At 42.7% G+C, this 14746-nt stretch overlaps 1 protein-coding gene across 5 annotated transcripts in view; it reads left to right on the forward strand.

Moving 5' to 3' along the window:
• LOC118411489 (calmodulin-alpha-like) overlaps positions 1 to 14746 on the forward strand; it is a 51286-nt gene that overhangs the window by 22516 nt on the left and 14024 nt on the right. For all 5 annotated transcript variants that reach the window (XM_035813785.1, XM_035813782.1, XM_035813783.1 and 2 more), the window contains exon 2: positions 8296 to 8326. In XM_035813785.1, coding sequence (XP_035669678.1) covers positions 8296 to 8326 — 31 coding nt within the window. The remainder of the gene's footprint in view (positions 1 to 8295; positions 8327 to 14746) is intronic.

A 14746-nucleotide genomic window follows, 5' to 3' on the forward strand; every position in this document is an offset into this window, starting at 1 on the left:
GCTAGTGAGTCAATTATGCACAGAGTTTCACTAGATATTACATCGTGCGTTCAGGATCACTGTAGGGTCTTCGTATCCTCAGAGCAGAGTTTGCGGTCAAACAACTTTGCTTGGAGACTAGGCTCCGCACTTCTCATTGGTTTTTTGTGGAGGCGCGCGTCTTAGGACCATTGAATTGCCATCGAGGACAGTAAATTTACGAAACGTACGAAATAGTTGTAGCAAGGATGACCTAGTCAAATCAAAGTTCAATTACTTATCTAAATACAATTATTAGGCACGCCTTAAAGCATGCGAAAAGGTTATGTTTAATCGTGAAAGTGTGTTTTACATATGCTCATATTTCGTGTAATGTGTATTTATTTGCTCACTTTGTCATAGAATGCACCAGATGTATGAATGTATCATAAAAATTCTTGGCCACAATGCCTTTGACATGTTTTATTACGTTGCTACTCAAACCATAGCCCCACATGTCGATGCATCTCTTTAAAAACAAATGAACAAAGTTCAACACACGGGCAGGTTTTAATAAGACAGTGCAACGTTCATTTAAGTCAAATAAAACATGTCACGAATAAAGTTACAATTCAGATAATCTATAGGCTGCGAAACTTGCAAAATGAATGATAAAAGACTATTCACCGAGACGGTGATAGAATCTGCCTGTCCGATCTGGGAGGGTTGCCAAGAACGTGCCGCAGTGAGACGATGGAGTAGGTAAACCCTTGGATGATTTCTGACGGCTTCGTGGGCTCCCATATGGTTCGTGTATAAATCTTCCCACCCGTTTCCAAATTACTCGTCAGAAAGGATAGGCGCAATTTCACGCGAACAGAATGAATTACTGGCATTGCCGGTAGAATGAGCAGTCTATTTTCAGCAATGGCGCACTGATAGTGAATACATGCCTTCGTGAAGGCCATTTATCAGGTGAACATGTAGCGAAGACACTCCGAGTCACTAACATATCGAAATGTAAAATCGTTGGCTCCCAGGGGCTTTCTGCAATATTCTTCCGTCTGCGAAGCGCTATCAGAATACGGTTCCTTCTACCAGAAGTAGTATCACTTGAGGAGAAAGGCTTTTCAGACTTATCAATGCCACTTCTCTAGAAAAGCCTGTCAAAATTCTGATGCATAGACGGTATCTTTGTTCATCACAGAGGTATTCTACGCAGTGTCGCGGGACAAAATTCAATATTTGTGATACACATTGCAAAGCATAACATTGATAACCTTTGCCATTAAAAATACTGCATTTCCAAGCTCCACTTCACATCGTAACGTCACCAACAAGTCGTGATGGCTTCTAAAGAACCTACTAGCAAAGGGGGATATACACATTTCCTTTCGTTAAAGACAGCAGGCAACTTGTTGCATTCTATATACAGTTGGAGACTAATGACGATTGAGTTTCGAGTTTCTACCACAATAGTTCTTTTGACGAAGTTGCACTTTCATTCCTCAGCTGCTCTAACGAGCATAGAAAACCAATAAATTCTAACATTTAATTTCTGTACTTTGTTTTACAACCTTGTTAAAGCTTTAACGTTGCCATCAAGTCAATTTAATGGCAATCTTAAGAGCGTGTCAGGCAAAACATAATCCATACCTTTACATGCAATCCAATCTAGCAGCTGCTTCTATGTCTGCCCAAACTGAAAAAGGCCACAATTACTTCATTACATGGAGGGCATCCGCGCACGAGAACGCGTCGGCTTTCGTACATTATGTTTTTAGAATGTTTGAGACTATGAAATGAATCGTATAAATCTGCTGTAAAATGAGCAAAAATATATGCCTTAAATTTTAACAAATTAGAAAACGAATGCTGTAGAGCCAAGTCTTCCAAACTCAAAAATGATATGAAAGAGCAAAGATAAAGAATTGATTGTTTCGTTCCTGACCACTTACATTTACAATGAAGGCGACTTGTTTAAAATTCAATTCTAGTTTCTCAAACTCTCGCTTCAGTTTAATGCTGTACCAAGAGAATGTCGTCTGTATACATATAATGAAATCAGAACGGCTTGTAAGATACCTCAGAAAGGCATAGAGGTCCCTGAGGACCAATGTAATCGTAGAAATGACTTGTCGTTAGGCTTATCGCATTATTTCATTATGTTTCTGGGATTAAAACAAGGTGTCTCCTTGTCCCCTGGGTCCCACGTAATGGGTTCCTGCTGCAACTGTTCATTAACTCGAACATTTCCCCGCCAAAGATTGTATATAATCTACAGAAATAAAGGCCCTGTTCCAGCTGCGCTGAGGCAGCATTAGCGGGATGTTGTAATTACCACAGCTTGATTAATTCTTTTGTGGTAAGTATTATCGAACAGTGTTTAATTTAGGTCGTCTCTATTGAGTTCTGTTGAGACGGAACGATGTAGTCTATACAAAAGCGGATATCTATAGAAAAAACTGCAGGTATCAATTTTTTCTTGGCCCAGATAAATCTTACAGATAAGACATGGCCGGCTGTTAGTCTAAGATGCCATTGAACGTCCTGCTAACTGGATTTTACATATAGGAGACAATATTGGGGGTATAGCCAATAACAATGGTGTCTTGTTTGCATGGAAAACTTTTTTTATTATGATATCCTTTTGTCACGATAAGAAGCTGTCTGCTTGATCCGCTACAGTTGATTATTCTCCTATAACGTTACGTTTGAAATCCCGCTACGTCAGACGCATTGGGGCGAAAATAGTCCAAACCAAGCCGTTGAAGACATTCATCACTGGTGCACACCATTGTACTTCAACTGGCATACATTTGCAGGAGATTTGCTGGAATCCAGTGACATGATCATTGACGTTAGACAAATCAAGCCTTTGTGGGTATGTAGACGGATATATTTATTTTTCGTAAGTTGTTAGTAAAGGATTTTCAAAGATTGGTGCCTACCTGAGACGTGTGAGAGTTTAACTACTCAGGTAAACACAAATAAAGGTTGAACCGGGACGCGGGACGGTATCAACTTTCAAGCACATTTGAGCCATTGCTTACGTCACACTTCTGTAAGGTCATGGGTCCTTACCAATGGAGTCAGCCAGTACCGAAGGAAGCTAGGAATGTGATCGAAACTTCGATGAGTCAGTTCCCTGTGTTGGAAGACAAACCACCTGTTCTGTAGAAACGACAATTACTGAACACATGAATTATGCATCTATTCAGCTTGACATAAGGCCTGGAAGGTACTTAGCCATGTAATTTACCAGTGAACAGCTTGTATGAAGACCATATGATGCCAACCTGTCTCCATAGATGATCATAGATGTCCCATAAACCCTGTGATTTGTAGTGAACTTGCCTCGGGCTGGCCCTGGTGGCTCTCTGTTTATTACGTCCATCTCGTTTGTCTGTCAGAGCCAGGTGAATCATGGCTCTCGTGCCAGTCCGAATTTCATGCAAGCCTGCGGACGTAATTGACAATATACGTGCATCCTTGTCATACCAATCTGAAGAAAGCCGCCCAATTGCTGATCTAGGCAGTTCAAAAAGGATTTATAATCCCGAAGAAAATCATCCAATAGGAGCTCAAAATCCACTGTCACTATGAAACCAGTCATCACATCACGCCTCCAACACCACCAACAGATAGTTCTCAGTCCCACAATAATTGGTCCCTACGGGCACATATGCATAACTCAACAGAATTAGGATGTTCCTAATCCTTTTGACTTTTGAACTGTTAGTTATATAGCCTCTAGTTGCCTGACTAGTGAAAGAGTTGCCAGAAAGTTGATTTCGTCAGGCAACTCTATATCTGCATCAGTCTGGACCGTTTAGATAATGAGCGCGACGTGCGACCACTTGGCCATAAAATACTGCGTCATCTAACATTATCTTCAAACTTTCTCCCCAAAGGCAAACTCCACCAAGCGACGAAACAGATAATGAGAACTGACAAGGCCTTCGTTTCATCGTCACTTGGTATCCCCCTGTAATAACGTACTCATTATTGCTTTTCCTATCCACTGTGATTAAATGGCAAACTTGATATTTCATGGAAAATTGTTTAAGTTCACAAAAGTTTTGCAGCCAGTTTTGATAAATGCCAAACTCACAAATTTGCTGTCATCTTCAAGTTATCATATTGATCTTGGCACCCCGTTGTAATTGTGTGACAGTGTCATTCGACCAATTTTAAAAGGGCAGATTTAGGCGTGTTTCTGTTTACTGCAGCTGATAATGTCGATCTTCGCCGTCCTCGTCGGTCAGAACGGCGGGACCCCGGTCCTGACGCACGGTTGGACTCAGCAGTAGGACCGAGTCAGCAGTATAGGCCTCTTCAGTATGACTAGCCCGAATGCTAAGGACACGTGATCTTACGGAAGTGTGGCTTGAGCAATGAGACCGTCCCCGGTCCCAAATTTTACCGTGTACGTGTGCACGGAAAAAACGTAGTTATTACCTCGTTCTGAATCCATCTGCACCGGTCCATGTGGGTGTTTTGGCAATGCAATTTTGAACACGTGCTGATAGGTTCGCGCTGTCCATACCGTTTTTTTTTGGGGGGGGGGGGCTCCCTAGGATTTCTACATCTTCATTGTGGCAATTGTGTGCATGTTAGTTGTTCATTCGCAGTGTGCCTTGATCTGTTGTGACCATTCACATTAGTCTATCAGAATGGGTGATCAAGTCTAGTTTACTTGTAGGGATTTGATTTCTACTCTACTGGTTTAAGATTCATTTAGGATGACAGGTGGAATTCAAATTTGAGTTCGTCATGTTTAGTTTAAAGTATTCGCAGTCCAAAATGTGCGCTTTTCAACGCTGGCAGAATTTTCTTCATGACAAGGCCAAGCCACATGACATCAAACAAATATTCATAGCAATTATTCATATGGCATGACCTTGTCAACTGTAGACGTTACGAGTCTTACGCGGTGATTACACATCAATTGTACATCATGGAATGGCGGTGCTGGGGGCAGTTTTTATAATTATGGTGTGCTCTAAGGCATCATCATCAGACGGCGCATGCATATCTGTCATACATGATGTCTATAGAAATGATATGAGGTCAACAAAGGTTGAGCTGTCAATTTTATCTGCCAGCTGCAGGAGGTCGTCGCAGATATTGTCTTTGATTCGACTAAGAATGATGTAACGTTACATGTAATTGTAATGAGTATGTCCTTGACTGTAACCTGTAATCTGTATTCTCCACCCCACCCAGCCATTACCAACTGGGAGGTGTTAATAATTATAAGTCCTGGTAAACTATCTACGAGTCAGCACCGATGATACATATGTACATGTATAAGAAGTTTCACGATTCTACGTACACTCGTCCATTTTTTTTCGAGTTCGAGGCATTTACTCTTCTTCAAGAAAATAGTTTCGATAACACCCCTCATCTATCCCTAGGCAAAATAAGTGCACGATATTGAGCTAGAATTTCAGACGCTTTACTTTCCTTCTTTAAGATTCAAATCCAGTGCACCTGCTGTATTCTTCTTCAAAGACAGCTTCGATTGGAACACTACCTTATCTTGCCCCAGCCGACTTAGTGTGCGATATTGGATAAGAGGCTCAAATAACCGTAGATTGTGTTTCCCTTGCGTGTAAGCACTCGTCCCTCTTCTACTCGACGTCAACATATCTAGGTGTATCTTCTTCAAGGCCAGACTCGATCGAAACCCCTCTCATCTATCCTGAGCCAAATTGTAGTCTACGATATATATTGCGCAAAAGACATCAGCGAGTTGTAGCCTCTGCCTGCCCTGCTTGTATAACCGCTCGTCCTTGTGATTAGAGTGCAGTAAAGTTCTGGTGCGTGCTCGCGCAGTCTACACGACTAATGGAAGAGTTACGATTCGCTGCTCCAGTGTTGACCCTTCTCCGCTCCGGAATAACAATGAAGACTTATCCACGAAGGTCACGACAGGCTGTGCGAGGGCTAACTACTGATAACGATACCAATATCCAGGGTCACCTGCAAGGTTCCTTATCCTTCACGCTCGTCTCAAGGAGAAAGAGTGGAAGAACTTCAGAAGACATACCAACAACGTTACTTCTGAAGAAAATATAGTGTCCAACATGTGGGGATCTTTAAGAATCGTCTCAATGAAATATTGTCGAAATGTCGACCATTAAAATTGTCTCAAGTTCAGCCCATTAAGGGGAAGGTAGACAATTTTCCCACCATCTTTACGAACCCTCTTAGGAAAAGATCGACAATTTTCAAATTAATCTTTTAGGATCATGTTTTAGATCGTTCTGAAACGTCTCAATAAAAGAGACTTGAAATATTCTGCCTGATGGTCACAACTACTCAGTTATATTCGTTCCGAAGACAAAATTGACAGGTCTTAACTCGCGAGAGTATTGTGTTGTTCAAAGATTGCATGGCACATGAAGACAAGGTGGATTTGAGAAAAGGGCTTGTGCTCGCCAAAGAATAACAACAATAACTCGACATTTTACTTGTCATTCTATTTGCTCTTCTCGACCTGTGCTAGCGAATCCCCCGAGACAGCTACTTTAAGTGCACACGCCATGTTGTTGGCAACATTACCAGAGTGGGTATCCAAGATTATCAATAAGACGGCCACAATGTGGGGGTGGGATTTGAACCCCTAACCTTGCTGTGCAGCACCTGTATTACTAATCATTACGCTTCTACGCGTTGCACTATCTCTCTAATGGGTACCATGTTATTCACAGCAATAGTCGGTTCATAAACAGCCATCCGGAGGAATAGCAAACAGAAATCCCTTATGTCCCCTAACCATGCAAGACCTTCATCATTGCACGTTATCTTGCATACAGACAACCACAGATTGCAAGTGCCAGTGGTGATTGCATTAGTATGGAGATAAACCACACAAGCGGAAACCAATATCCACTTATTGTATCGTTTGTGCACATGAGTTAAGTGGATGTCTGTTTGTTGTCGGGTGTTCGTGCTCCTGAAGTTGGCAATTTTGCAACTTCCCAGATAAGAGTTTCTAGTAGTATTTTAGAACTGTGGATGTTTTTGCAGCATATTGAAAAGAACCATATTTTTGACACACTTAAGAGGGGTTTCTTTTAATACGTGTGTTTTGGAGTTACATGACGGGTATTTAGCAAGCTGAGTTTATCACATGATGCCTTGTTTATAGTCTAGTTCAGTAGATATTTGGACCAGTCCGTGTTGTTAGAAACATTGCATTTAGTCCGAAATTCTAGTCACGTTTGACGACACCGCGCCAGATGCTGGAAGTAGATACGCCTGTTTAGTCAGGTACAAAGGAAACATAAGGATTTCTTGAGGGATGCTTATTATCCAAAAGAGTGGCCTCTACTTGTCTGGATTAAGTAAACGTTATATGGAATACTGGTGGTATGTACCTAGAAACGGTATGGACTGGATATGAGGAGTTGCCATACTATTACAAAGACTTACACAACCCAGCTTCCCGACTCCAGGGCCAGCACACACAAACCCCAACAATGCCATCCACCCCTTATTATTCCCTGTGTTGAAGATTCCACGGCTGCCCATCAGGAACTCAAGAGCTATAGTTACTTTTCTTGGAGGCCCTAGAGCCGACGGCCTGGCCTGTGGAGGCTCTGTAGACAGTCTTTCATTCCATTTCTGTGGAATGAGCTGTTGTGAACGGCAGAGCCCCCAGGGAAGAGGCATCCCGCACGTGTGGTCTATTGTGATAAGAAAATAGGAGGAAGCAGGGTGTCGAGCAATTCAAAAGAAAAAGGATTTTCCTGGAATTCTTCCGTTAATCATGATTTACATGTAAATGCAAAACCCATGTCAAGGTCGTACAATCGAACAACTCAAATATACATGCGCACACTGTTCTGACGGAAAGAGGAATAGCACTTTGGAAATAGTTGGCTCAAAGGGCTTAGTGTGTAAAGTGAGTCTTTGAAGGAATATACATCATGAGCGCACGGCGAGTTCTTAATGTTTAAGGGGATTTACTTTCGCGGTAGGGAAAATGGAGTGTTCGCGGTGGTTTGAAGTTCGCATTTGAAACCAAGGGGTTAGTCGGGCAGAAGAAGTTTCGCGGTGGCTAAACGTTCGCGGCGAAGAGGTCACGATGAAAACTGCTAACATAAAACCACTTTCTTTTTTATAGTAGTTAAAAAAGATCGAGGAATTTTAAAGCAACTTACATTTAAAACATACACCATCTATGTTGTGGCGCTGGCCTTGGTACTGAAATAGTTGATGCTTTATACAGCACAAGGATATACATCATTTGCCTAATACGTATACGTGTTGTATGCATTATTTGTAACATTGAAGTAAAATATTGTTGTTTTTGTGTTTCTGTAGGTGGAGGAGCTAACAGAAGAACAGATAGCGGGTGAGTAGATGTTCATTTTTCACGTAAGGCCTATCTGATTTTAGTTTTATGGATGACATCCTCTGAAGGCTTCCAAACTAGTGTGAGAGGGCGAAAAAGCTGCGGAAATTCTAATACTGCAAGAATAGAAAACATTGTAACACAAATTGAACCAGAGAACATGGTGTATCAAAGAAGTAACTAGTCTTTATTTGTGTATTAAAGGAGGTAGGTTGATGACGATCAATGGAGGTAGCTTGTCTTGTTCTTCCTCCTTTTAGCCTTCATATCACGACAGAGGAACACCGCAGATGATTTAGTAGAAAAAGTCATCAGGCTTTGTGGTTGAATGTAACAACTTTATGCCAAGACTCTCATTCTGTCCTTGGGGCTTTATGAGTCGTGATTTCGCAAGAGCTGATTTTTTAGAACAATGAAAATCAATGAGCTCAAGGATGTCATCTATAAAATCATATTAGCGTGGCCTTTTGGTTTTATCGAATATGTGATGACTACAGGAAAGTTCTCTCACTTTTGTGACCCCTTACAATCGTGGTCTTTACGTTTCGTTGTGCACACGACAATACAAAGGCTGATATAATGACTCCAGAAGGGGAACTTGGCTTCAAATGGGCTAATCACGTATCACGGAAACACTATATCCTATTGTTGTTGGTGTTCCCCTGTGGATCATCATTGATTCCCAGCATTGTGTCCCCTGTACCTGTATGATAGGTAATGACCCGGTCATTATCTCCAATAGACGCCATTGAAACACTAATCGTGCTATGGCGACATCGCATTTCCACGGTGTGTTAAGCCGATGTAATAGAAGCCAATGCAGACTGGTACTCACACGTGGTTTATCAATGCCCCATTTCCACTGAATAGAGACCACGAAGCGAAAATTGGATGTGTATGACCTATAACAATTTAAATGCAGTGTTCCTCACCAGTGTCACGATGTATTCCTATGTGAGTCTCTTAGGCTCTATTTCCTCTGGCTGGAGACTGTTGAGCTAAATTTGAATCTAGCCTCCATAGCAGGCTCTCTGGGCCTATTTTCTCTTTTGTTTGGCTCATTATAAACTTTTTCTGGCCATTTCCTTTTTGTACTGGGTCGCTTGTACTGCCGCTTGTACTATGAGCCGAGAAAAAGGCCAAGAGAGCCTGCTATGGAGGCTAATTTGAACCACTTATCGGAACATGGTCCATGGTGCAAAACGATGATTGGAAAGACAACGATTACACTTCATCAACGAAATTCGTTTGCACTGTTGATGAGAATTTCGATCGCTCAACGACCACTGCCTCAGTAGACATAGGTGTATCTCTTTCGGCTCAACAGCGTCCTGTAATGCATAAAGTGCCGTTTCCGTACAGTGCTAGAATAGCGGTTGTGAGATTTACTTTCTAGATGGGACATCACAATTCCATCCTTCCACTCACAGTCTAAATACCTTCTTTGAAGTTGATGTTGCGTGTCAATCCCCGACGATAGCAGGTCGTTGGGACGTAATTAGAAGCTCACAAACCCGGTGTTTGAGACGGGCGGGGAGGGACGGGCAAATACGCGATTACTTCTGCATTGGACGACGAGCGGCTCCATCTAACACCTCGTTACCTTTTACGGAGCCCCGCGCGCTGCAGTCGTATCATTAGCATTGTCTGAGGCCAATGACGGTAATCAAAACTATTCAAAGAAGATCCTTTCCTTGTCCACTGACGGTATATTCTTTAGCAATTTCTACTTAACGTAAACATGACACGTCTTTACTTTTATGGAGGCGTCTGGGCCATGGGACCAAGGACTCCAGAAGACGGCAATTATAAGATGAAGAAACCCAGTGTAATAGATATAGACGCCTATATACAGACTGTTGGTTCCAGTAACTAGAAATCGGTCCGTTGGATGTAGAACCGGGCGTGATTAACGTGTGATGGCCAGAAACAAATGAAGACATTAATGTTGGTGACAACCAATTCGAGGTAAGAGCAATGGACGAAAGGTTGAGTGGAAATAACCACACGAGTTTCAAGGGCCATCGATCAAACTGTTCCGGCTGGTCCGGTGGTGAGAGGGCTGTCCTCGGAGATCGTCTCTGCCTCGCGGCAGGTTAGTCCGACATCATCAAAGATGCTGACATCAATCAATCATCAACTCTGCCTACCGATGGGAGGGGGGCGTTACTGGTCCATTCCGAAAGTTCGCAGTTAATTGGTTGCGACGGTCGGCAAGTTTGTTACCGGTGGTATCGGCGGTAGGAAGGTATGGTGGCCTTATCGGATCGTTGACTCGGAACCCGGAGGTACCTGAAAGGTCCCGATGTAACTGAGTACCTTGCTTCGGCTAGTGGCGTCCCTCGGGCGTGTTTGAGGGCAACACGTTCAGCACGTTTAAAGCATACTTATCTCTGCACAAAAAGGAGAATTTCCGGAAGTATCAAGACCTTGAAACACCAATGAAATTCACTGTGTCCTGGTCGTGTACATAACTTTCCGGGTTCGGGGTGTACTGTCCTAAAGATTTACTTAACGTCACATACCTGCACATGTGCTTTCCTGGTTACTGCACAGGAATTCCAAGACCCTTACACCAGGCGTGTAGTGTAAAGTGGCAGGCAAAAGAAAGGATTTAGATATATCTAGACTTAGCAAAAAAAATAGGGGTCCTCCTCTTGTTAGTGGATCAAATAGATATATACGGATATGTCACCTGTACTTTTATTTGTTACAAATTTGATTTGTTGCACCATGAGGTAGTATAACTGGAATTCAATACAAACAAAGGCGGTCTAGGTGTACATTTATGTGGCATTTCCACTCTCTGTGGGCATTTCCATTCTCTGTACATGTGGCCATTTTCTGTGGGCATTGCGACACACGCACCTGTTATACGCCGACATGTTATCTCTTAAAACCAACAATGATTAATGTGTTGCTTTGTGGATGAAAAAAATGATAACCATTTCATTTTCGGCTTGTGGCGCAGCGCCTTTCCATTCTGCCCTCAGATGTCCTGGATAAAGAGGACGCACTCCAGAAGCTATCACTGCTTCACGGACTGCTGAAGAGAGAGCGCCTGAAATATGGCTGTTGGTCAGAGCAAGAGAGATCGTGTATTTGTGATCTGTTAAAGCCTTCACTGCGCACTCAATAGAAAATGGGAAAAGATATTCTGGACTTCATTCTGGTTTCAGAAGGGTGACTCAAAGGCAGTGTTCATTACCAGAAGTTGCCGTGAGAATGATCCGTTGTGTTGAGACTTTTAGAAGTTTGGCACCCATGTCTTTAGTGAGACATCTATACATTTCCAAGAAAAGAATGAAAGATAGAAAATGTAATTGGCAATCTGAAAGATTGGTGCGATCTGCAAAAGCCTTGACTATACAATAATGGCATCGTGTGTCGCGATCGCTGAGGTGTTTGACCCAGATCCCAGAGGTAACGGGTTCAAAACCGCTGATTTGTCCCGATGTTGTGCTCTTGAGAAGACTTTTACACGACTTTCTTTCACAATTCACTCAGGTGAAAATAAGTACCCATAGCGTTGCCTTGTGTATTGGGTATGGCAAATCATAGACGAACAGAAATACACTCTTGGATAAATAGTCAATTCGACACACAGACAGACGAACATACACACAGGCAAACGCACACACGCACAGACAAGGCGCCCATCCCCATCCCTGCATAGTAAGGTACCCGCGGGGTTTAATAAAGCGCTTATCATGTAGACGTCTGATTTATGCCTGATAGTGTTCCTGAGCGGGGCATAGGAAAGTAGCCCCAAGGAACGACTAGATTGGGCAGTTTGTCTCCATATATCAATCTCAGCTTTACTTCACGGACTGAATAAGATTAAGTCCATGAGGTTCCAACTGCGCATGCGGCATCTCAATACATTATGAGTCATATGTCAAAGGTTCAGGCCACTAACTTGTAAACAGTTCTTTTCTAGATACATTTCTAGACGTTTATGTCCCAGAAGCCCTCAGACAGAGGCATACACAGGCATCCTACTTGTTCTCTTCGATACCATGTTTAAAAACAGTGCGGCCCAGGAGGTCAAACTTGATGCGTGTTCCCTTTGAACACAGATTTGCGGATAGCTTTCTGAACTTTGATAATTCCTCAAGATTACGCTGCTGTCCCTGGTTGAACCTGACCAGTGTTCTTGTGAATTACTGATGACGTACGAGGAGTAGACCGAGAATGATGACCGTTTCTTCAGACGGTATCTCCAGACGACAGGGTCATTCTTCACCAAGTGGTCCATCCCGCGTCCTGGTGCTATCCTCCTCACGCAGGATTACCCCGGTGTGATCATCTTTTACGTAATGGTCACCATGTAACAAGACCTGAAGGGCATTTCAAGGTGTGAGCCGAAGGCCACTCCAAGGTTACGGGTTGAATTGTAACTGTGAAAGCATCCTTTCTCCCTAGGTCAGAAACGTCATCATTGAAACCAGCTCAATTGCTCACTAAGAGTGAGGACTAACTGACCCAATATAGGCAAAGCAGGGGTTACGAAGACTGCTCGGGAAATGCCTTACCCCATTTATATGACTTTATAATTGGATTCCATCATATAAAAGTATGAGTTGTGGGGGCTGTTGGTCCATGGAATATATAGTACAACCTCGTTATAGTTTATGCCGATGAATGTCCTGCATGCATCAATGGGTGAAACCTCATTGTACTGGAAGGAGACCCTTGAGCGACCAAAATAACACAAAGTAATGGCTCTTTTATGATTGGAATCCATGATGTGTACTTTGGTCGCTCAGTGGTCACTCAATGGTCGCCACGACAATGGGATTGGGGTATGACTATGTGGGTTTAACTGTATCATTTAATTAAGCACTATAAACGTTTTTTTTTCTATTATCAGGTGTCAGCGTAAAGGTCTCAATGTCTCACTTTCACGGGGACACCATATTTCCACTTTTCTGTTGACAGCCTAATGCTCTGAAAACTTTCTTCAAAGTTCGATGATGTAACGTGTCGATAGCAGGTCGTTCGGACGTAATCACAAGCTCACTAAGCCGGTGTTTGAGACGCGCCGAATGGGAAAATACCCGATTACTGGTGCATCTGACGACGAGCGCCCCCATCTAACACCTCGTTACTTTTTATGGAGCCCAGCTAGCGCTGCAGTCGTATTCGAGTCGGTTGAGGGCAAGGACTCTAAAAGACGCTAATAAAAACTATTTGGCGAAGACATTCTCCCTGCCCACTATGTGGCAAGATATTTTCAGCAGTTTCCATCAAAATCAACATCTACTTGTCATGAATATCTTATCATTATTTGTTTAAAAAAGAACATAAAGCAACAATCAACAGTAACTGTGGAGTGTTTTCTTCTGTGCAGTTAACATGCATCTTCACCAAACAAAATGTCCCTGCACCATTTTACAATATGAGATTTTATAAATTATGAATCAAACTTTTCAACGTTTTGTTTGCCAAAGTCCTTGTTAAGCATTCCGCAGCAATACACAGTGAGCAAAATTCTAGTACCCTGTACTCAGACTTGGTGCAGGTTGGGTCCTTATTATTAGAAACATCTGCACGGTTCCAAATTACCTGCTCTAACCTGCATATGCGCATGTGTATTTGGAGCCCTAAGGTGCACACAGATTCTGGAAAAAGCGTTTACGTACTTCAGTTCCGTTCAATGTAAACAAACTGTACAAAGGCAATTCGTAAGTGCATGCATGCGCAGTAGATGCTCTCCAGCCACTAGTCCCTGACATCTTCCTACAGGATTCAAGTTGCCCAAAGGTCGATTGCTCGGAGCAGGTTTTCAATAAACGTGGAGTAGGATTGTGTTGAACTTGGTCGCTGGGGCCGAAAGGTCAAATCTCCAGATATCTTTAGCAAATTTCTCACGGCAATGCCGATGACCTCATTTAACATGGCGACATTCCTAGCCTCATCGTGGTCAAAGGTCTACAGACGGTGCTTTACAGTGCGTACGAGAAGAAACCCAGGAACGTTTCTCATGCAAATGGTACTAACACTGAAGAAAATTTTAAGCCACAGAAACTTGCAGCATCCAACTTTTCTAAATCTTGAAGAGTACTTTAGCACCCTTATCAAAAGCAAACCTTACAGCCAGCTGACATTGGGATTTATCTCTCCATGTTGATGTTTTCGCGCGTTGCTGGGCGCTACTCCGAAATAAAGTGCTGGGCTTGTTGCTCAAAGGAAAACTCAGTGCATACAACGTTATCTCTTCTACAAGAGTCGCCTTCACTGTTTCACCAAGCCAGCGGATTTTGTTTTTACGATGATGTGCGTCATGCAGACACTTATCACTGCACGATTCGTCCCAAACCACACATTGGGAATGGTTAATAAATAGTACTTTGAATGCCCTTCCCAGAAACATGTGAATGTAGCGCAGCTTCACTTGTCATGTGCACAGAATAATCA

This window comes from Branchiostoma floridae, chromosome 3, assembly GCF_000003815.2.
Source record: "Branchiostoma floridae strain S238N-H82 chromosome 3, Bfl_VNyyK, whole genome shotgun sequence".
Classification (NCBI taxonomy): domain Eukaryota; kingdom Metazoa; phylum Chordata; class Leptocardii; order Amphioxiformes; family Branchiostomatidae; genus Branchiostoma; species Branchiostoma floridae.